Source organism: Chionomys nivalis, chromosome X, assembly GCF_950005125.1.
Source record: "Chionomys nivalis chromosome X, mChiNiv1.1, whole genome shotgun sequence".
Classification (NCBI taxonomy): Eukaryota; Metazoa; Chordata; class Mammalia; order Rodentia; family Cricetidae; genus Chionomys; species Chionomys nivalis.
The window spans coordinates 64,234,585-64,258,276 of record NC_080112.1 but is presented as its reverse complement, the minus strand read 5'-3'; the positions used below and the strand labels follow the sequence as shown (position 1 = coordinate 64,258,276).

At 47.5% G+C, this 23,692-nt stretch overlaps 1 protein-coding gene across 1 annotated transcript; it reads left to right on the top strand.

The window, feature by feature from the left end:
• The first annotated feature begins 1,227 nt into the window (after nucleotides 1-1,227).
• Nucleotides 1,228-17,545, top strand: Amer1 (APC membrane recruitment protein 1). The gene is made up of 2 exons (XM_057759837.1): nucleotides 1,228-1,391; nucleotides 14,123-17,545. The coding sequence occupies exon 2, from the start codon at nucleotides 14,211-14,213 to the stop codon at nucleotides 17,529-17,531; it is 3,321 nt and encodes a 1,106-aa protein (XP_057615820.1). The 5' UTR covers nucleotides 1,228-1,391; nucleotides 14,123-14,210; the 3' UTR covers nucleotides 17,532-17,545.
• Nucleotides 17,546-23,692: the final 6,147 nt, after the last annotated feature.

Here is a 23,692-nt window from a genome sequence, read left to right as displayed (position 1 = left end):
GTTCTCTAATCCTTCCCTGCTCTGCAACCTCAATCCACTCCCCCTCCCCTTTTAGACCTTGACAGACTTTTCAAGCTGGGCTTTCTGTGCATTCCAGAGCTGGTTATACAACTGGATTCTTTGTTGTTCCAGCTCACCTGGCAGTGGCAGTTACTAAGGCCACTTAATGTCTTTAGGCTAGTTAGAGACCTAAGCTCAACTGGCTCCCTGCCACATTCCAGACACGGTAGCCTGCAAGGCTGGTCTGACAGGCCTCCTCACAGTTCCTCACTCTGACAAAACTTCTTTTAGTTTTAGATTTTTTTTTTTTCCAGAAAACGGATCTGCACAGAATGAGACTCCCAGTTGAAGGAGAGTGCTCCGGAGATCTTGAGAATCAGTCCGTGTACTTTGGAAGGCATGGCATTTGAGTGAGAGTCAAACTATAGAAACAGTTATTTTCTTAAGACAAAATGTGAAAGCTGTCCGGAAAGGACATAGGTGTGTATTTGAAATATGCCCCAGTCGGTGGCAGTCCAAGCACCCTCAGCCAAGCAGCTTCCGTTCCTGGGCAGCACTAGGCGCTTCGGTGACTGCTGGAAGTTGACCTCTATCTTACCTTCCCTAAGGGCCCAACGCTAGGAAGCCAAGGCTCTGGGGAGGCAGGTGTGTGGTAGGGGAAGGCAGGTCACTTTCCTGACAGGTGATTTCCTCTCTGGGAAGGGCAGCCACTAGGCCCTGCTGCCACACATAATAATGGGCCAGCCACGGTGCCAAAGGGTTTTGCAGGCCCCACGATTTCTATGGCTCCCCCACTTCCTTGCCCCACTTCTCCCAGTTGGTCTCAAAGAACGTGGAGAAACTCCGTGGTAGCAACCCGGGAGCGGGAGCGCGAAAACACCGGCTACGGAAATAGGAATGCTCGCAAAATCGAAACCGAGTTCCAAGAATCTGGCTAGTCCCATCTGGGAGGGACTAGCTCTTTGAGTCGGGTGTGTAGCCACGCTGAAACCCGCCCCGCGTGGGGGCGGAAGTGAGGAGCCCGGGGTAGGGGTTCTGCAACCTCTCCGCCCCCTGCCAATACCACGCCCGGCTTATTTGCATTTAAAGAGAAAAGCACCAAGGAAAACAGTGGGCGGGCCAGGGCATGCCTTCCCATTTTGGCGATTGGATCGCCTTCCTGCCAATCAGATCACGGACGTCCCACCCTGTAACTGTGGAGTCCAGGGTGAAGAGGGTATGGGGGAGCTGCCCAGAGCCTGTAGAAGGGTAGTCGGTGCAGGAGAATGCTGTAGCCGTGGTGTTGGCTGCGGCAGGGGCAGTCGTGGCGGCGTTCTCAGCAGAGGCTCCAGCTCAGAGCAGAGCAAGCAGTTCAGCAGACAATAACCGCGCTGGGAGCTGGACCTGGCAAGGTAAGCATTGAGCACAGCTAGGAGCCATCCTGCTGGAGGTCTAGTGCATCCCCGCGTGCTCTGCTCGGGTCGCCTGGAGGAGGGCATCTAGGGCCAGACTGGTCGGAGTCCTGGCCTCTCGCTGCTCTTTCTTGGAACTTGCTTTGCGTACTGTCCAGTGAGGGGCCCAGAGGCCGTTAGCCTTTAGGGTACAGGCGCTCGTGGCTGGGGGTGGGGTGGGAGGGCCGGAAGGCGGGCGGACTAGCCTGGGCTACACCTCTAGGTTGTAAGGGGAGGCTGGGATGGGCCCACACGTGTTGTTGCGTGGTTCCGGGAGGGACGCCACTAGCTAGGACCCCAAGAATGTGTTTGCAGGCCTGGAACTCCTTAGCTTTGTTTGTAGTACATTTGCTAGAACAGCTGTTAGGCCGATTCTGCTCACCCGCGAGGCCTTGCTGTGGCCCCTCCCCTCTGCGGTGCATCTCCTAATGTCTCTCTTCTGCAGAGGAAGCTGGCGCGCTAGCCAGAGCCAGACTGAGACTGGCTTTAGGGTGGATTAAGATATCCACAGTCTGTTCCTCCTCAAGGGAGCACAGTTGGGTTTCTGAACTTCCCACTTATCCTTGAAACCTTGGTCCCGTGGTCCCAACCAGCCGCACCCCCTCCTGGGCCTCCGGTTCTCATTTGGCTTCCACCCCCATTGCAGGCGGGCTGGACCAGGAGCTCTTACTGGTCCTTGGGTTAGAGATGCAAGGCCGCTTTGTTGCCGCCCCCAACCCCCCCCCCCCCCGCGTCTCTTTTCCCTTGTAGGGCATAGGGCGCGTTTTTCTCTCCAGCCTTCGGTTTAAAATAGCAGTGGGCACAATATTGTGGGGGGGATTTCCCCGCTAGAAGCGGAGGGAGGGGGGCAGTCATTGTAGTAAAGAACACACGGTGTATGTAAAGCAGACAAATCCTACAACTTCTCAGTTTCTTAAAACACCCAGCTTGCCAGACTGCTGTCATTGTCTGCAGCAGACACCTCTGACACTGGTGGCCGCCCAAAGGCGTGACTTCTTCTGAGCTCCCCTTTGAGGGGGCTAAGCTTGCCAGCTGAGCCATGGGTAGGAGGGGAGGCAGAGGTGGCAGTCGTACTAATCCAGCAGAACCATTCTCCCCCTCGCTGGACTCGCCTTGATAAGAGTCTAGTCAGCCCTGTCTGCATACAAACATCTGGGGCTCTGGCCAGCCTGCCTTAGCAGGACTGGCATGGACAGGATCCAGGGCACTGCATTGTTGGACTCTGCTCTACCAGAGGAGATTCCAACAGATCTATCCCCCCTACCCAAGTGCAGTACCGCTCATGTGCCCTACGCTGCACCCCTCTGGAGTATTAATGCATTCCTAAAGAATAAGAGAGGGGAATTTGACTAAGGGACTCTGCAGGCTGGACGTCTTTGGAGGGGGGCAGTGAGACCCATTAATTTCTTAGTTAGGAAGGTTAGCATGGAACCTCCTTGATGGCAGCCAGGATGGCAGATACTACACCATTGTCACCCTGCCTGTGCTTCCCAGACCTCTGCACAAACTTCTATTTGCAGCTGAACTTTTTATATCTCAGGTCTGGCTCTCCGCTGCTTTCCCTTCAGCCCAGCAGCCACCTTTCCCACCCTAGCGCACTCTCGCCCTGCTCCTGTCCAAGTCCTTTTCCTTTCAGGCCTCAGTTCTCAACCACCCTTTGCCCTGGGATCCTTCAGGCTGCTGCTTGTCGCCCCAGACCTCTCTCTTGAAACTCCTCTGTAGTTGAGCTCCTCTAACTGCTAGACACCTAGGTTCTCTCGGAACCTTCAGGGGGTAAATAAAACTTAGCCTACAGCTCTAATCCCCTCAGCTCCTAGCATTAGAAAGTGGTTAATGAATGAACGTTCCAGAAGGACTTGCTGTCTTTGCAGATCTTTAGAAAACACCTTTAGCCTTACTTTGGTTGTGCCTAATGTGGGTGGAAGGGGGGATTGGGTGACTACATTAAAAGAGAAAGTCATAATCAGTTCCCTCCATGATAACCTCGGGGTCTGGACTGCTCAAAGCCTGGGGCTCTGCATACTTTTGGTTGCTGATTCATGAGCTTACAGGCAAAGTGCCATGGAAGAGATCCATAGATGCAGTGGGGGTGTCATCTTGTAAAGCAGCTGGGACGTACAGGAGTTTGGTAGAGAAAGAGGAGGCAGAATTAGAAAAGAAAGGGAGTGGCTGGCAGGCAGGTTGAGACGGCACAGCTCAGAGGTACAAAAGAGGTTAGGACCCAGTGGTGGGAATTCCCAAGGGCCAAACTTTGGAATGGTGAGCTAATCTTTTTAGGGGGAGATCATTGAACAATGCGTGATTAGGGTGTGTGTGTGTGTGTAGTTTTTTTGGAAGGGGGTTTATTGTTCTTTTGAGACGGGGTCTCACTGGGTACTTCCAGCTGTGCGGGAACTTGCTTTGTAAGCCAGTGTCCTTGAACTCATTGACAGTCGCCTGTCTTGAATGCTAGGATTAAAGCGGTCCACCGCCATACCCAGGCCAGGAATGGAGTTTCTGAAAGGATTTTGAAATAGGGTCTTTGAACAGGATTGAAAGCATGCTACAAGTTGCTACCTCAAAATCTATAAATAGAACTGGGGACTGTGCTATCTCCAGAAGGAGGTTCCATACTATCAGCTTCCTTTTGGCCTTTCGGGGGGGGGGAGGGGGCGGGAAGGGCATCTTGGCCTAAATACTTACTTAGATAAAGCTAAGAAATATCCTCCAGACCTCTTTTAACCCATTTTCTTTCAGCCCCACAGATCTGTGTGTGGAATAGCAATTAAGATCCCTATGGTCGTAGATGTGCCCTAGAAAGAAGCAAGGCATGCTTAAGATCACACAGTAATTTAATGAGAAGTTATTGCTCTTGTGTGGTACCCTTTATGCTGTACCCCAAGGTCTCCAGCAGGCTCCACTTGACGAACTGCCCCCTCCTCCCACCATCCCATTCCTCAAAAGTGAAGGCTGCCCCGTTCATGTGGCAGTGCATCATGGGAACTCCCACCCCTTTCCTATCTGTTTTGCCTCTCAGTCAGGAGATAAAGGCCTGCCCAATGTTGGGGCCTGGAAGTGTCAGGAGGAGGAAGGTATTTGGGAAAAGTTGGCGCCTCAAGAACTGTCATATTTGCACTCAGAGTGTGTGTGGAAGAAATAGCCCTGCTTCGCTCATCTAGAGAAGGGAATGAGAGAAACAGCAGCAAGCTTGTCATCCCAGGAGTTTACTTGTAGAACCATTACTGTCTAGGGGTTTTGATCAGTTTTGTTTTCTCTGCCACTTAAATAATTAAAAGGGGAAACCTTGAATGTACAGGTAGCAGTGGAGAAATTCTGGGATACGGCAAACAGAGCAGATGGAATCAGCTAGTAAAGAAAGGTTTTTATTATGGGTGGTGAAACACAGACACACACACACAGACGCACGCATATGCGTGCGCACATGCACGCGCGCGCGCGCGCATACACACACACACACACACAGAGCAAACATACAGAGGGAATGACGGTGGCAATACGGAGGGGCTAGCACAAGCCTAGCAGCTCCTGGAGGGCTTGTATTTTGTTTTTAAGCCTCTAATTTAGGATTGGTTAGTTTGAAGAAAGATGGGGTGGGGGTGGGGTGGGGGTGACTGATCGACCCACAACTGTTGTATAAACACGTCCTGATCTGGCCTTGAACTTGTTGAGCCAGTCCCTCAGCAGGGGGCCTCTGGCAGGAGAAAAAGCCTGCAAGGCTTTTGTTTTAAGCTGCCGGGCTTTACGGTCAGGAGGGTGAGCCACGTTGGAAGCTCACCATCTTAATTACTTAGCCATGGATCCCTTTGCTTGTCCTTTTGCCTGTCAGGGAATATATGGAACTGCTAAATCCCAGTCCCTCAGAAGCAAAGACAGAGAAGGGGTTTCCAACTTTCTCCCTCGCGGTTTCTCCTCTCCTTCAGGTCCTGCCTGAAACTGAAAAGGGAAACTCCTGATGTTATCAGTTTCTCGGCGGGAATCCTGTTTAGGCAGATAAACTAGATGATAAAGTTTTCGCCCCAAGAGGAAGTAGTTTATAGCCTTTCTGAATAGTGTCTCCGCGCTTGCTTTTGCTTGAGTATTCACACACTGGGAGGCTGTGCAGACTTATTCCCTACCTCAGAGGAGACTCCAAGGGAGGGACAAGGATGTGGATCTCAAAGGTCCCCTCCTGATTGTGAACTGAGTAATGATCCCTAAAAGAAATCTGGGGCATCAGTAAGCTCCTCAGGGGTGGGCGTGGCTGAGGAGTCAAATACTTTCCTTGCACATAGGAGGTACTATGTTTCTTACCCCAGCACCAAAAAACAAACAAACAAACAAAAAAAAACACAACAACAAAAAAACCCAAACAACACAAAAATAAAAGAAAAAGAAAAATCATGAGGTAAAGTCACCTCTAGGGAGAGGTTGTGTCTTGGTACCCTATCTTCTGAACGGAATAAAAGTCCTGTATATTTGGGCAGTGAAGTAAGGCTGCAAAATTTTCAAAGGGCAGCAGGAGAAGCAGATGGTGAAGGTCAGGCAAAGGGGTTTGAATGGAAGGCCTGTGTCATCTTCAGGGGACTCGGAGTGACAGCTGAGGAACAGCTAGAGAGAAGGTACCTTGACGGTAAGCAGTCTCATCTGCAGTATCTGTTCTATGCAGAGTAATCGTTTGCCTTTGTGTTGATCATCTTTAATCCATAACCACAACCCTGCAAAGTAGGTAAATAATTTTTTTTTCCCTTTCACAGATCAGGTACGTCTGTCTCAGAGAAAGATTTTCTCAAACCATTCTGTTGTAAGGGGTGAAGCTGACATCACCCCAGTTTCAGGCTGGCAAGCTCCAGCTGAATTAGAGCTCACCTGAACCAGCATCCCGAGCCCCTGCTCCATGCTAGGTAGGGCAGTGCCCATGCACCAGGCAGTCAATGGGCAGACTGAAGCTTGCCCGAAACCGAGTAAGCAAGGACGAGGATGAGTATGTGAACAAGGATGCTGAAAAACTGGCGAGGAAATCATGGGAACTATAAAAGGCCAGGTTTGGGATTTGTGCTGCATCTGGAGTCCATGAGTTGCTTTCTGGAAAGGAGCCTTCCCACAGCAGGGCTGCCGCCCATTAGCAAAGGGTGGCTGCGGGAGTGGGTAAGAGGGACTCTCTCAACCACCTCCACTGCTCCACCAAAAAGATCCAAACCAGCAGCCCTTCTTTCCCGCCACCAGTATTGACCTCAGGTCTAGTTGGTGAGCTCTAGTAATGTCCTACTCCAGTACTAGATAATCTTTTATTTCATTATCTTTTTTATTTTTAACTCTTTTAAAGACAATTTCTCTGTGTGTAACAGCTCTTAAAGACAGTTTTTCTGTGTGTAACAGCTCTGACTTGTCCTGGAACCTGCTTTAACTCACAGACATCTGCCTGCTTCTTGTCTCTTGAGTGCTGGCACTAAAGGTGTGTGCCACCATCGCCCTGCTGGGAGAAGTCATCATCTTTAAGTAGCTCAAACTCGAAATTGTGCACTTTGCAGCTTCCTAGTTGAGCCTTTTTGGGCCCTTCAAATTTATCTCCCAAGGAAACGGAAGATACGTTTCACAGTTTGAAAGTAGTGCTGAGAGCTTTGCTGATGAGGAAAGCAGTTCCGGGCTGAATGGGTAGCACCTGAATTCTCAAGTCAACATTGGTTTTTTATTTTTTTTTTATTTTTATTTTTATTTATTTATTTGTGTGTGTGTGTGTGTGTGTGTGTGTGTGTGTACTTGGTAAGGAAAAAGCAGTAGCCAGTAAGGACAAGAAATCCTTCAGGCGCAGTTAAATTGAGCTGGGGCAGGGTGGAGTAGGGGCAGGAAACAATAGCTATTAAAGGTGGCAAGGGAACGTTCACCGTTCTCCTGGCCCCATTTTTTTTTAAATTATTAGTTCTCTGAAAATTTCATAATTGTGTTTTGATTCTATTTACAACCCTCATATTTCTTTAGTTGGGGACCCTGCCCAGTGAAGCAGAGTGGTATGGGATTGTAACCTGAGAGGCCCGGAAGCTAATCGGGTTCTGTCATAATCCCATTAGTGACTTTAGACAGATCTTTCCCCAAGCCTAGGCACACTTTTCTTTTCTGTGACAAGGGGTTACCATTACCCATTAGCAGGGATTAGGGGGTTGCTGGGAGGGAGCAGTGGAGCTGGTAAATAGGAAATGCCTTGTGTACTGCTCGGTACCCTCAGTGGTTGAAGGATGTCTGTTAACTGCATTTCTTTTGATGATGGCATTTTTAGTTCAGTTTAAAATGTCGATTTTTCTGGTTTGGACTAAGGAACCTAGCTAGAATCTTCCAGATGATCTAGAGTTGTCTGCTCTCTGAACATTAAAAATTCAAAGTTGGTCTAATGAGCAAGTAAAGCTTCCGTGGCATAACTACATAATCACCAGGGGAAACTGAAAGGGATTCAGACATAGCTGTAGAGCTTTGGAGACCTCCCTAGTCAACCCTGACTGGGCTAGATTTACTGCTAGAGATCGTCCGGTTTCGTAGCTGGAATAAACATTAACACGATTTGAAATAATGTCTTAGCTTCTGCGGCTTCGCATGCATTGATTTTGTTCCTACAATAGTTTCACTAAATAGAAATTCTCAATAGTCCCATTTCACAGTTGAGGAAATTGAGTGTCAGACAGGTTGGATATCTTGCTGAGTTTTCCCAGCATGCCAAGCTAATTCTAGCGGGGGAACTGTCTGAGTCTCTAGGGGAGGATGCGCACATTCTCACACCTTCTTACCCACTGTGCACTAATATACTGAGGGACTGGAAACATTGGGAATGGGTCTGTCTTCACGAAGACTGCTTGGAACAGGCCTGGAAACTCTTATGGGTAAAGGTCATGCCTCTGAAGCTTTACCCTTGTTTCTTCCCAGAGTCCAGCCTTTCCTAAGTTTGTTAAGCTGGTCTCTTGAAGCTAGACTAAGAATAGGAACTGTAATGGTTGGCCTGAAGCGATTCTTCCCCGGGAGAAGGGTTTCAGGCAGCTCTGTGGCTGTTCTTCTACTTGGATTTTGAGTGGAGTGGAAAAGAAAGCTGCACTTCCTTAGGAGCCAGTGTCTGTTTGTCCCAGAATTGCCTGAGGTTGGTTCTTGGCTCTTGTGTGGTTCCATTTTCTGCCGCAGCCTGTTCTTTGCTGTAGTCGCAGTGACTGCAGCTAGCAGCCTTTATCAGGGAGCGTCGAGTATCTTGGGAGAGTTCCCAGCAGCCTATCTGAAAAACAGCCAGCCACCCTGACTGGGAAATCTGAGTGTTGAGGAACTCTGCAGTTGGCAAGAGCTCTAAGGGAATCCAGTCCCAGCTGCAGGGAGCTTCAGAGTTTGTCCTTTTGTCTTGGGTCCCACTTCTCCAGAAGGGTTCTTCTTACCCTGGGTCAAGGCACAATACCTGCTTTAGAAGGACAGTTTAGGGAGCATGGTAGATTAATAAAGAGTATGAAGAAGCCTTGGGGTAGAGGTGTATGGGGAAGAGCAGATTAGGGAGCTGCTAGTTATAGGATAGTCCTGTTGCACTCCTTCAAGGTATTGTGTGGAACCCAGGCAGTGATCTTGTGAACAGCTTTGGGGGTCATGGTTCAGCAGGGGAGGAGGGCGGGGAAGGGCAAGAGAGAGGTAATGATTGATCCTTGCTTAGCAAGAATAACCTGGGATCTGGCTAAGAGGGAGGTCTACATTGGGGTAATAGAATCTCTGTCCAGGGTAAATGAGATATGCCCCGTACTCTCAGGTATTACAAGCCTTAGCTACAGCATTAAGTTTCCTGGTGAGTCTTTTTTCTTCAAACTATACATTTTGTATTTCTTTCTGCCCACACCACTTGTTCTTTTTCATTGTCGACCAATATAACAGTCATTACTAATAACCACCCCCAGAGACTCAATTTTATGCTACCTTGAAATTTCCTTCACCAAAAAAATTAGTACATTACTCTTTGATTTCACCTTAGGCAAGTTCTTATGACAAAGGCAGAATACAGCCAGACTTTTTGCCAAAATAACACAGAAATGGCCTCTAGCCTAGTTGCTGTTGAAGTCTTTGCTTTTCTCTGAAACCTCTTGAGCTGATGTGGGATTCCTCTCTGTATATTGTGAATACCATTAGTTAATAAAGAAACTGTCTTGAGCCTATAGCAGAACAGGTCAGAACAGAGCTAGGTGGGGAAAACCAAACTGAATGCTGGGAGAAAGAAGGGTGGAGTCAGGAGAAGCCATGTAGCCAGCCCTTCCAGAGCCAGACAGAACTTTACTGGGTAAGCCACAGCCACATGGAAATATACAGATTAATAGAAATGGGTTAAATTAAATGTAAGAGTTGGCCAATAAGAAGCTAGAGCTAATGGGCCAAGCAGTGTTTTAAATAATATAGTTTTCTGTGTGATTATTTTGGGTCTGCGCTGCCAGAAATGAACAAGCAACCCCTCATCCAACGTTGAGCCAAGCTTCTAGAGTCTGCTTTGATCTCAGCACTGTCTTCCAGTCTCAACCCACTAAGCTCTGCTTGCAGCATCCAACTGCTTTTCTAGTCCAGAGATCTAAAATCTTCCACATTCCTCAAACAAACAAAAAATAAAAAAACCCATAAAAAACAACAACAAAAAATACATGTTCCGATTCTTACCAGCAGCAGCCCACTCTGGCACCAATTTCTGTCATAGTTCCTTCTTTGTTGCTGTGATAAATACCATGACCAAAGCAAATATAGAAAGAAGGGTTTATGGTTCCAGAAGTTTAGAATCCATAAAAATAGGGATGACACAGGAAACAGTCAGCAGGCATGAGAGCAATAACAAGACACTGAGAGGTCACATCTTGAACCTTACACACAAACCAGAGAGAGCAAACTATAAATGGCATGGGGTCTATATAAACACTCAGAGCCCGCCTCCAGTGATGTACTTCCTCCAAGAAGCCCACACCTCCTAAACCTCCCCCAAACAGCACAGTAATGTGCAGACATCTGAATCTATGGGGGATAGTCTCATTTAGATCTGATAGTGACTCTTGGCAGATGGGAGGACTGGTGTGGTTTGGATTCTAGCCCTGTAGACCAAATCTGTGACAGTGTGGTGATAATGTAGAGCAGTGGTTCTCAACCTGTGGGTCGTGACCCTTGTGGGGTTGGCTTATCAGATATTCTACATATCAGACATTACAATAAATAACAATAGCAAAATTACAGTTATGGAGTAACAGTGAAATAATTTGGTGGTTGGGGGTCACCACAACATGAGGAGCTGTATTAAAGGGTTGCAGCCTTAGGAAGGTTGAGAACCACTGCTGTAGAGAGTAGTGATAAGTTAGCCTCTAACCCTATGTAGCATGTGACAAGGTCCAGAGAGACTGTTCTTCAGTGATGGCATCAAGTTTAGATTCTCTTCACCTAATCATCATTGCGAAGAACTGTTTGATTCCACTAGAATAATTCCCTTTTTGATAAGAACACATACCCCATCTAGATGACTCTTTCCATTCCTTACTGCTTGACAAAGCCCAGACCAAATGCCTCATCCTCCTCAAAGCATCTTTTCTTGCTTGCTTGCTTGCTTCCTTCCTCCCTCCTTCCCTTCCTTCCTCTTTCCCTCCCTCTCTCCCTTCCTTTCTTTCTTTCATCTGTCATCTATCTATCTATCTATCTATCTATCTATCTATCTATCTATCTATCTATCTATCTATCTATCTATCTATCCATCTACCTACCTACCTATCTGTTCTTTGAGAATTTCATACATGTATAAAAATGTATTTGATCCTATTTATCCACCATCCCTCATCTCCTCCTTCTGGCCCCCTCTATCATCTCCCTTACAGCTTCACACCGTCTTTGTTTTCAGGTCCAGCAAGTCCAATTCATGCTGTCCTATGCATGCGGATATAGGGCTATCCACTGGAACCCAGGCAATACACTAGGGGCTGCACTGCTGAAGAAAACTGACTTTCCCTCCTCCAGCAGCTGTCATCAGCCGGCAGCTCTTCAGGTAGGGAAAGGAGTTCTTGGGGCTCTCCCTAGTCCACACTGAAATTTTGGCTGGCTTGATCTAGTGCAGGTCTTGTGTATGCAGTCACAGCTGCTGAGAGTTCATGTGTGACCGCTCTGCCATAGCCAGAAAATCTTTTGCGGTTTCCCTCTATTGCCTCTAGTTCTTACAGTATTTCTGCCCTCCCTTCCATAAAGATCCCCGAGTTTGGGGGTAGGGAATGTGATCCTGATTTGTATTTAGGGCTGAGCATTCCACCTTATCTTATTATGTGAGCACTGAGCAGTTGTGAGTCTCTATATTAATTCTGCCTACTGCAGAAATAAGCTCTGATGAGACGTCACTGATCTCAGAGTTCAAAGATAAGTACTTAGAAAACTGTTCGGTATGAAATCCATTTAGCAAAATAGTAGCAGTAGATTCTCTCCCAAGGTCTATGGTCTTCCCCAGACAGTGATTTTTGGTCAAGAAAACTGAGCCCAGGGAATATTCTGCCTTTTAAGTTTATTTCAAGGCTCATTAAAGCCAGCCTGGTGTATATACCAAGCTTGAGAAGAGCCAGAACTATGGAGAGAGACCCTGTCTCTAAAAACAAAAACAAGGAAATGGAGAAGCAGAGGCTATTCTTTAAGGTCTAAATTGTGATGTATCTTTAGGCTTCTGTAGATAAGATTCTCTCCCTCCTAGTCTGTAAGCTCTCTAAAGCAGGGACTGGGAGTTCCTCTTCTTGGATTGGCCTGATGGACTGACCTTAGTGTCTGTCACTACACCAGGTTTATTTAGTTCAATCTGTATCGTAGGCTAGGAGCATGAGTCACGTAGGGCTATGTAGTTTTCAGGCTCACTTCCCAGATTGCAATGTTGAGAGAAGTTGAAAATAACACATGAATTTCACAACAGGAAATACATATAACTTCACTGTTGTCCCCCTTATCCCCAATATCACAATGACAGTCCTGCTAGTGATGTTCTCATTACAGCGTGCATCACAGAATTCTGGGTGATTGTGTGTTTAATGGTGAGGGGACTGTCTGTTACAGAGCTGAGCTTGCAGAGCATGATGTCACAATGTGTTGCACAGAGAAATGCATATCCTGAGAATATAGCAATGCATCTATCTTCACCGAGAAGATCAGATAAGCTTTTCTCCCATCTCCAAACCAGAGCTCATTTTACTCTGCTTGGTTAGCAGAGTGCTCTCAATGGAACTTGGGTTGTTACTCTGACGATTTAAGTGTATCAAGTAGGTGAGGTACCAGACACAAAACTGTGTGGAAGATAGGAACCTAGGTACTAGGAGATTTTTGTCTAATGAAATCAAGGACTAGCGTATAGTTGTGGGTTTCTCTTCAGCCTCAGTGCTGGACTACAGTATTCTACTGCAGATGGCTGTGTGAACCTTAATAATGTGGCATCCAGTCCCTGGACCAGCTAGCGATTCCTAGACTGCTACAGTCCTTCCTCTCCCTGTTCCTAGCCTCTTGCCCTCTCAATCCCCGACGTTGTTCTGTCTCCCTTTGCTACCCTAGATCTACAAAAGAAGGTTCAGAGAGGGAGGGACTTCCTAAGGACGGATCACCAGATTTTCTGCAGGCTCAATAGTGCTTTAGGGGTCAGACGTTCACTGTCAGTCAAAGATACTAGCCTTGTTGGGAACTAAGGGAATGATGAGGCTGGTATAGAAGGCTAACCCTTCTTTTCATTCCAATTCTATTGGCACTTGGATTAGGAAGCCCTGACCAGACTGTCGCAGCTTACACCAGGTTTATTTAGTTCAATCTGTATTGTAGGCTAGGAACATGAGTCACGTAGGGCTATGTAGTTTTCAAGCTCACTTCCCAGATTGCAAGCTAGATGGGGACAAAGATAATGAGAGGAACAGAGTAGAAGAAAATGTTTGCTCTGGTAGAATCTGGTGGTTACTCTTGCCAAGAACAAAATTAAAGTCCCTTGGCAGCAGGATAGTCAATAGAGAGCCCGATCCCGACCTTCCCCTCACATAGTCTCTACAGGGGTTTAGGGATGTGGATCTTGGTAGGCCTCTTGCACAAAGGATACTGGAGCCCAGAGGATTCTTTTGCAGATTAGAGCCCTGATCTGCAACTCAATAGTGTTCCCTCTCTGGACTCCAGAAGGTTTGGCCATTGTCCTAGTGACAATGTTAAGAGAACCTGTGGGCAGAAGATAAAGCCGGAGATGAGCTTTTCTTCCCAGCCCTGAGAAAAATGTTGGTGATAGCCCAGGCTATCAGTGTTCAATTGAAGCCTGGGGAAGACTCAATGAGCACCTTCACCACATACTTTTCAAAAGTTCAGTGAGGCTAGAAGCAGCCTCTCTATTCCTTTCCTGACTCCAGCCCAATCATCGATAAGCTTCCTTATAGACAATTGGGCTTTTTGCACATCTACAATTGCCTCTGTCAAATTCTCCCCCAGCCCCGTACTTTGAGCCACCTAAAGGTAGAAGACTAGTGAGGAGGAAGCTAATGATTGCTGCCTGTTGCTCAGTGTGGGGTTTTTACTGCTCTGGGACCCAGAAGAAGCTAGAGCAGCAAAGCAAACATACCAAATAGTTAAGGTTTTATCAGTGTTTACTTATTCTCTCTCTGGTCCCATTCAATCCTTAGACAGTAATCACCCACGAAAAACAAACCTATCCTGTGTGCTGGCTCACCAGTCTCTGTCTTTGTCTTCCTTATCTCCCTCAGACCCAGCTGTGATGCTTCCTGACTGATCATGGTGTAGCTGTACCTGAAATCCAAAGGCTGCGTTTCCAGTGGAAGAGCTGTCGCCATCATGGAGACTCAAAAGGATGAAGCTGGTCAGATCAAGGGCGCACCGGACTCTAGAGATACCCAAGACCAGGGAGCTGAAAGGGGAGCCAAGAATAAGACAACCGAGACCACAGAAGGACCAGCATCAGAGCCACCCTTATCCGGCCCAGGTAGGCTGAAGAAAACTGCCATGAAACTCTTTGGTGGCAAGAAGGGAATCTGTACTCTGCCTAGTTTCTTTGGGGGTGGACGAAGCAAAGGTTCTGGGAAAGGCAATTCTAAGAAGGGTCTAAACAAGAGTAAGACCCATGACGGCCTGAGTGAGGCAGCTCATGGCCCTGAAGATGTTGTCATCGAAGAACAAGGCCTCTCTGTACCTTTGTCCAAGTCACCTTCTCAGTTTCCTAGCTCCCAGAGTGCCCATGGAGCTTTGGAGATAGGCTTTAGACCTAAGACATCTGGGACTGAAGCCACAGAGAAAGCTGGAGTTGTGCACAAGCCTAAGAAAGGCCTGAAAGGCTTTTTTAGTAGCATCCGCCGTCACCGGAAGAGCAAGGTTTCTGAAACTGATCAAAATGGACCAGGGGCAAAGGACCTTGAGGGGGCCAGATCCTGGTCTCATGAGCAGGTGAGTTCAGCCTCTCTGCCCAGCTCTGAGGAGATCTTCCAAGCTGCTAGAAAGGAAAATGCCAAGTCCCAGGATGCCCCTGGACCAAAAATTTCTCCAGCACTAGAACATTTTTCACCAACTACTGACAAGACAGCCTGTAAAAATCCAGAAAAACTCACAAGGACCTGTGCCTCAGAGTTCATACAGCCCAAGCCTGTTTCTGAAGCTAGTGGCCTAGAGAATTCCCACACTTCAGAAACAGAAGACAAGGTGGTGACGGGAGAGGCAAACCTACCCAATGGCCCTGCTGGAGATCAGCTTAGCCTCCTGTTTGGGGATGTCACATCCCTGAAAAGCTTTGACTCACTGACAGGTTGTGGTGACATTATAGCAGAACAAGATATGGACAGCATGACAGATAGCATGGCGTCTGGTGGCCAGAGGGCCAACCGAGATGGGACCAAGCGAAGTTCCTGCTTGGTGACCTACCAAGGAGGTGGGGAGGAGATGGCCTTGCCAGATGATGATGACAATGAGGAAGAAGAGGATGAGGAGGTAGAATTAGAGGATGAGGAAGAGGAAGTCAAGGATGGGGAGGAAGATGGTGACTTAGAGTATCTGTGGGCAAATGCCCAGATATATCCAAGATCTAATCTGAACCTGGGCTACCATACTGCTACGTCTCCTAGCCACCAGGGCTATATGCTCCTTGATCCAGTTCAGTCTTATCCTAGCCTAGGCCCCGGAGAACTTTTGACTCCTCAGAGTGACCAGCAAGAGTCGGCTCCAAATAGTGATGAAGGTTATTATGACTCGACCACCCCAGGATTTGAGGATGATTCAGGTGAGGCTCTGGGCCTTGTCCATAGGGATTGTCTACCTAGAGACAGCTATAGTGGTGACGCCCTGTATGAGTTCTATGAGCCAGATGACAGTCTTGAGAACTCGCCACCTGGGGATGACTGCCTTTATGACCTCCATGGTCGAGGCTCTGAGATGTTTGGTCCTTTTTTGAACTTGGAGCCCTTTTCTTCTCGGCCACCCGGAGCAATGGAAACAGAGGAAGAACGGCTAGTGGCCATCCAGAAGCAGTTGCTCTACTGGGAGCTTCGCCGGGAGCAGCGTGAAGCTCAAGAGGCATGCGCTAGAGAGGCTCACGCCAGGGAGGCCTATGCTCGAGACAACCACACTCGGGAATCTTACAGCAGAGATGTCCGAACCCGAGAAGCCCAGGCCCGAGAGGTCCATGCTCAAGAGGGTCGAATCCGACAGACCCAGGTACGGCAGGAGAAGCCTGTCTTGGAGTATCAGATGAGGCCCTTAGGCCCGTCAGTGATGGGCCTTGTGGCAGGGAATTCGGGAGCTTCTCAGACTTCCCACCGGGGAACCACCTCAGCTTTCCCTGCTACTTCTAGCAGTGAACCAGACTGGCGGGATTTCCGTCCTCTGGAGAAGCGTTTTGAGGGAACTTGTTCCAAAAAAGATCAAAGTACTTGTTTGATGCAGCTCTTCCAGAGCGATGCTATGTTTGAGCCAGACATGCAAGAAGCAAATTTCGGAGGCTCTCCCAGGAGGGCCTACCCTAGCTACTCGCCCCCTGAGGAGCCAGAGGAAGAAGAGGAGGAGAAGGAAGGGAATGCCACTGTGAGTTTCTCCCAGGCTTTAGTAGAGTTTACCAGCAATGGAAACCTGTTTTCCAGCATGTCCTGCAGCTCTGATTCTGACTCATCCTTCACTCAAAACCTCCCTGAGTTGCCCCCCATGGTCACCTTTGACATTGCTGATGTGGAACGGGATGGAGAAGGCAAATGCGAAGAAAACCCTGAGTTCCACAACGACGAAGACCTCACAGCCTCTTTGGAAGCTTTCGAGCTGGGTTATTACCACAAACATGCCTTCAACAGCTATCACAGTCGATTCTACCAAGGCCTGCCCTGGGGTGTCAGCAGCCTCCCTCGGTACTTGGGACTCCCTGGCATACACCCTCGGCCTCCACCTGCTGCAATGGCACTTAATAGAAGAAGCCGTTCCCTTGACAACGCAGAGACCCTAGAGATGGAACTCTCTAATTCTCACCTAGCCCAGGGTTACATGGAGTCTGATGAGCTACAGGCCCACCAGGAAGATTCAGATGAAGAAGGCGAAGAAGAGGAAGGAGAATGGGGACGAGATAGTCCCTTGTCCCTCTACACTGAACCTCCAGGGGCCTATGACTGGCCTACCTGGGCTTACTGTCCTCTTCCATTGGAGCCAGACCCTGATTGGATAAGCTCCAGTCAGTTGGATGAGCCATTCAGTCAGGCTTCATACGGGCAGGCAACCTGTTGCGTACCTCCTGTGGCAATGGCATTGTCAGCGCCAGGGCTTCCAAGAGCACCTGGAGAGACTCTGTCTCAGCTCTCTCGACCTTCACACCTACCCCTGCCCATGGGTCCTTGCTATAATCTTCAGTCACAGGCCTCTCAAAGTGGGAGGGCCAGGCCTCGGGATGTACTCCTACCTGTAGATGAGCCCGGTTGCCTTTCTGGAGGCAACTCTCTGTCTCAAGCCAAGCCTGTAGGCATCACCCATGGTATCCCTCAGCTGCCCAGGGTGCGGCCTGAACCCCTTCAGCTTCAATCCAATCACTACAGAGCTTCCAACCTTGACCTGTCAAAGGAGAGGGGCGAGCAAGGTGCCTCCCTCTCTACCAGCTACTCCTCCACTGCCATGGATGGAAATCTAGCCAAGTAGTCATCAGTTCCAGAGTGGAGACCTGAGCATGTGATGGGGGTCAGGGGTTGGGCAGCGGGGTGGGGGTGGGGGTTGCTGTTTAACTTGAACATCCCTTTGGCCAAGATAAACTCCTCTGAGTTGTCACTTTGTTTTCCCACCTCCCTCTGCCATCTTTGGCCAGGTTCAGCCCAAGTACATCTGCCTAGGGAAGCTGCTGCTTCTGTGCTCCAGTTTTTGCTTTGGGGTTTCTTTTGACCCATATAGGGCTTGGGATACATCCTTCTTGCAGGCTGAGCCCCTCGTCTTTTGTCCCTTGTTGACTAATGAACCACTGATGAGCAGCCAATTTTTGCACTGACTCTCACCCAGAGATGGGAGGCTTTTTGGCTATTAGCAATATAAAGTTATGGTACATATCCTTCCTAACCCCTTTTCCGTGACATCAAATGACTATAATCTATTCGTCCCAGTTAGTTATGTTTAGAGTGGATCAAGTAGCATGTGTCTCGCTCCCTATTGCTGTGGACTTTGGTATTACAGCTAGATGATATTCTTTAAACCTGGCCTGGCATAGTCTAGATTGAAGACAAAAGCACTAATCCCCATAATGGAGTGAATAAATGGGTCTATACTCAAGCAGAGTACAAAGATAGGTAGATTGTAGAAACTGCTGTGGGGTCTTGAGCTGTGGAATGATACCTTGTTTGTTTCTTAAGCCTGTGGCTGTTGCAGGCACTTTAGAACTTCCCCCTTTTCCCCTAATTGAACTTCTCACAATCTCATCACAAGGAATGTAGTCTCTTAATTGAGATAAGGGAAGAGAAGCCACCTAAATTGGGCTTGACTATAAGGCATTGGGTTTTGTGGGATGGAAAGGAGGAAAACAGAAAGGGAGATCCACTTATCCCAGACACTAAGAAGGGATCTCCGACTTTGGAGCTTGAAGCAACTCAGCTTAGGATGGAAAAGCTTTCCTACCCTTCCTCTCAAATCAAAAAAGTTCTTTAATTCTTGCCCACCCCTTTGTGAAGTGGTTCCAAGCTTACATTTCCAAGACAGAATGCCAAAAGGCGTCTCGTCTATTGTTGTGGGCACTCTAAAAAACATTCATCTCCCTATTAGCCAAGTTCTTAGTATTGTCAAAGGACCAGGCTTCTTGAAAGGAAAGACTGTAACGTGCCCTTGCTCTGCCAAGCTGCAGGACTGATTTGCATGGCACTTGCAATCCTTTATGAAATGAATAGCACCCTCCCTTCTCTTACATCCATGCAGTTTTTTTTTTTCTTTTTCTTTTGGGAACAGGATCCCATGTTTTAGTCTTGGCTAGCCTGGAATTCACCATGTAGACCAGGACAGCTTCTAGGTCACAGAGGTCCACCTATCTCTACCTCCTACCAAGCCCAGCCTAGCAGTTTTCACTCTTAATTAAGTTGGAAGCACTACCGGGGAAGAGCTTGCTATCTGGAAGACATTGCAGCGTCTTATCTTGGCCAGTTCAACTTTCCTTAATCATCCATGTGAGACAATTTCTTTTCAATTTTCTATTGGGCCAGGCATGGGCACACGCCTTTCATCCCAGCACTTGGGAGCAAGAGTCAGGTGGAGCTCTATGAGTTTGAGGCCAGCCTGGTCTGTATAGTGAGTTCTAGGCCAGCTAAGGCTACATAGCAAGACGTTGTAAAAAGATTTTTTTTTATTGGAAATACCACATTTTAGAGTGGAATGTTGATCTAAGTTAGTACTCTTTTAGCTTCTGCCCTGTCCCCATTCTCACCTCAGAACCATCTCCACGTCTATTAAGTGAAGATAATCAACAGAGCTCTTGCCAGAGATGTGGCCGTTTACCTTGGGAACAGATGCTGATGGCCTTCTGAGTCATGATAACTTTGTGGACCTGCTTTTGTTGTCAGGGAATATCTCCATGAGTCTTTGTCATCGTTTCTAAAATTGGGACTGGCCCTGTACCTTTCTCCAAAAAAGAGCAGACTTGGTTGGAAAAAGTTAAATCCCTGGAAGTGACTCCACGAGTTTGCCTGGCCCCAGCAGCACCCTCCAGGACCTCAGACCAGCTCTCTTGGATGATGTCAGCTACATCATGAAGATGTGTATCCATTGTGAAAGCGGAGAGTGACAGAGAGTGAGAAAGGGCCTCCTTACCCCAACCACATTGTTCCAAGAGACAAATGCCCAGGTTTTAACCACTTGGCCTCTCACCAGAGCTGTTCTGGGAGGGTGAGGCTGAGCTTGGCCTGATTGGATGGTAGTAATTAACCACCAAATGCCTTTAGAACAGGAAAAACCACACCTCTTGCCTGTTCAAGTCAGCTGGAGCTCCTGTTTACATTTGGCTGCCATCCACAGCAGGCAGTAGAACTGTGAACAGCCTCCATGACCCACTGGAGAAGAAGGGCTACTAGCCTGTTTTGGAAGAGGAAGAGGCGATTCACCTATAGCTGAGCGTTGCCCTCAAGGTCCGGAAGGACAGCACAGTGCAGTGTCTCTGAAGGAACCTGCCATAACTCAGACACATTTCGCTGTGCTTTGAAAAGTCATACCTCTGAGTAGGACCTGGGGCTAAATAGAAGTTTATTGGTTGGATAACATCATTGCCTAAAAGTCCTTTCACTGACCAGGCTGCTAGCCCGGGGACAAAATCTTCACAACCTAAAGCGTAACAGTAAGATATATGGCTATAGAAGCAAACTCCTTTATAAAATAAATGGAAGATGCAGCCTAGAAGAAGAAAGAAGATCTGGCTGAGGACGTATAATAAGACAACATGGTTAACAATGGGAAAAATCAACCAGTCTCCGGGTAGCTGTCAAACATGGGCACGTACTTCCTTGCCTGACACCAAATATACCCCCAACTACCGGAAGCGTGGCTATCATGTCTGCACCGAGGCTGCGGCCAGATGAACCTCCCATCTCCATTGTAGGTCCTCAGACAATGCATTTGGTTGTGACTTCAAGGGGAGATGTGATGACTGAAGAGGGCTAGCATCATCTTGCTACCTAACAACACTATAATGTCAGTTCTGATCCCGAGTGTTCCTCAATAGCCCAGTCCTTAGAGGACCAGTGAATGTGGGTAAGGAAGGCCACCTAGCAGGCCTCTTCCAAAGCCAGGATGCCAATTTCTTGGTGCTTTAGATTCTCCAAGGAAGCCCTGCCTTGGGGGATCATCTGGCTTTAGCTCGGATACCAGACCACAAGCCTTGTGGATAATGGTTTCAGTAAATGCCAGTGTCCCTCCTCTTAGTGCTATACCAAGGAGGGAAGTAGCTTTGCACACTCAGAATGCTGGGTGCATGCTCTCATCCTGCCGCCAGTGGCTTTTTTCACCTGTATCAGTGCCGCCGCTGCCCTCGGCCCCTAGGCTCACTTGCTAGAGGGAGGCATGGGGCTTTACCAGGGATACTTCAAGTTTACCCATATGTATGTTGCATCCAAGTTGTTTTTAATATATATAAATATATATATCAAAAGCCAATTATCTATTTTTATATTGTTTGCATTTTATATTCATGGAAACAATGTTTATCAATTGTTCTTTTCTGATATATTTTATTTTTAAGCGGTGCTGTTTACAGTTTTAAACAAAAAGATAAGATGACACAAAAGTTGCTGCTGCTTGTGCAGAGGGATGTCATCTCAACTGTCTAGGGCCCTCCCTCCCTCTTTTCCCTCTCCCTCCTGGCTGTGTCACCCAATCCATTCTCTTTCTGCACGGTAAGGACAGACAATGCCCAGGTACCGAAGACCAATACCAAGTAACTCAGGCATGTACAACCTGGCAGACAGCATGTTTTTAGCTTTAAGTTTCTCTTTTGAGCCCTTCCTTCTCCGGGTGTCGACATTCGGAAGAGTATTCATGCCTCTTTATTTTTATTCTTTCCCTTCCTTTAAGGTTTCTGCTTCTGTTTGCAAAGCATCGTGCCCACATTGTGTGATTGGTTGTATTAAGTTTCCCCAAAGGAGCATTAGGGCTACATTCTTACCAAGAGACTTGGGATGACAGTTGACAATGATATTTGAAACACTAGGAATTGGTTATCTCCTTGAGGAAACCCTTGAATGGTACTTACCAGGAACTTAGTAGATTGTGACATTGTCCGGAAAAGACATTAGGTAATTCCTTACTCCCTCTTGCTACTTTGGGAGAATCTTTCCCCCTTCCTGCCTCCTTCTACTCTTCCCTATTCCAGCTCACAAGTGGATGGTACTTTTAGAAACCGAACTCTTGTCTTTTGGGTTTTAAGCCTTAGCCTTTAAGGGCTGAGCCGCCTCTTTAGCCAGGATGGCACTTTGGGGAATGGTGACTGTTACAGTCATGGCTGGGTGGCTTGATCTACGGTTTCTCCATCCTATAATCATTCCAAAGAAGAAAATCCACATGGCATGTATATTTGTGAGGTTGGGTTTATTAAGAGGGAGCTTTAATTATTCCTGTTACTATTGGTGCTTATTTTCCCTGCTATATATGGGGGTGGGGAAGGGTTGGGGTAAACCAGGAATGTATATTTAGGTCATGTTAAATAAAATGGCTGGGGGAAGGAGAAAGATTTTAGGAACTGCAGTACATCCTCACTCCATGGGTAAGAGTTCTGTCTTCCAGTATAGAAAGGGGGGTGGAGCTCTTTGCTGTGCCTGAGCTTCCCTCCCCATTCCTGGGACATCACGGAATCATCTGCATTGTGACCTCTCCATCCCTAGTACTCACTGGCATCTGGATATCTTGATACACTGCCTGTATGTTACAATGTATATTTCATTTGCTGAATGCTAATAAACTTCTGGGTTCATGAGGGACCTCCAGTCGCTAAAGTGTTTCCTTGTTGTTTGTTCCACAATAGTTTTCTTGTGATCTTTGGCTGATGGGTTTACTCTTAAAGGGAAATGGGAAAACCAAGAAACTGAGGGAGTTACTCAACAGGGGAAACAAGTCAAAGCTGAAACTGAAATTAGAGAAAACGCCCGTATTTGATTCTGTATTTTATTCACCTTATGCCCTGTGTCCTAGTCAGGGCTCTTCATATCATCTACACTTTCAGACCCATCACTGAAGTTCCTGGACATCGTCAGGGACTAATTTGTACTCATGAAGTTAGTCTCGTCCAGAAAGGAGCACAATGGGAAAGATTCCCTGCATTCCCTTTTCAGACCAACAAAGAAGCTACGTGGTCCCCCAGGGTCTCATGAATCAAGAAAAATCAGATGGAAATTAGGAGAAAATAGAGAATCTCCTCAAAGGGGAGTTGATGTTTCACAGAGAATGATCTTTGTGTCCTGGGCTGCTCAGCTAGGGAATGGTAGGTGTGATTGTCAGTGAGGGACTGGGGAGCAAGAACATTGCAGAAGGCTATCTAGTCTGAGTGCGTCCATTGAAAATGAACTGGAATCATATCAAAGTGGCCCAGGCCTCTGCCCTAATTTTTTGTACCTTGATCAATTGGCCATCAGTAATTTCCTTCAGTGGAAATTAAAATATAGGTTATGGCTGAGTAACATATATGATGTTCTGTTTTGAGACAGGGTCTCACTGTAGCCCTGGCTATCCTGGAACTCAGTCTATAGACCGAGCTGACTGCCACTCAAAATGTACCTGCTTCTACCCAACTAGTGCTGGGACTAAAGACATGCAGCACCACATCCAGCATCCTACAGGACTTCTTCAACTAGGCTGAGCCTTCTTTTCCACACTGATTTTTAATTCAGTTGGACTGAAGTAGGATCCTGTTACTATTTGTGTGTTGTCCACATGACCTGCCGTGCAAAATAGGTGGAAAACATGCTTCATTTTTCATATAGACAGATGGCTGCCTTGGCTGTGGTCCCCTAAAAAGTCTTTAAAAATGATGGAGACATAATTGTGGAGGGAACCTGCTAAGAACCACATAACTACACACATACAACACATACACACAGATAATTTCATACATGTAAACTGTATTTTGATCATATCCATTTTCAGGTCACCCACCCCAACTCCTCCCAGGTCAAGTACCTCACTTCAGTCCGCCCCATGCTGTTTACATGTGCTTCCTTTGAGAGCCGGCATTGCTGCCTGCCTTCTGTTTTGAAACAGAAGTAAACATAGCAGATAAGGACTCTGTCCACACCATTTAGGAACTGCTAAGAGCAAACTGCTAATGCCCCACTGCCCTGCACACAAAGAGG

Excerpts from the sequence above, each read along its gene's own strand:
- Amer1 (XM_057759837.1), top strand. The coding sequence starts at position 14,211 with ATGGAGACTCAAAAGGATGAAGCTGGTCAGATCAAGGGCGCACCGGAC.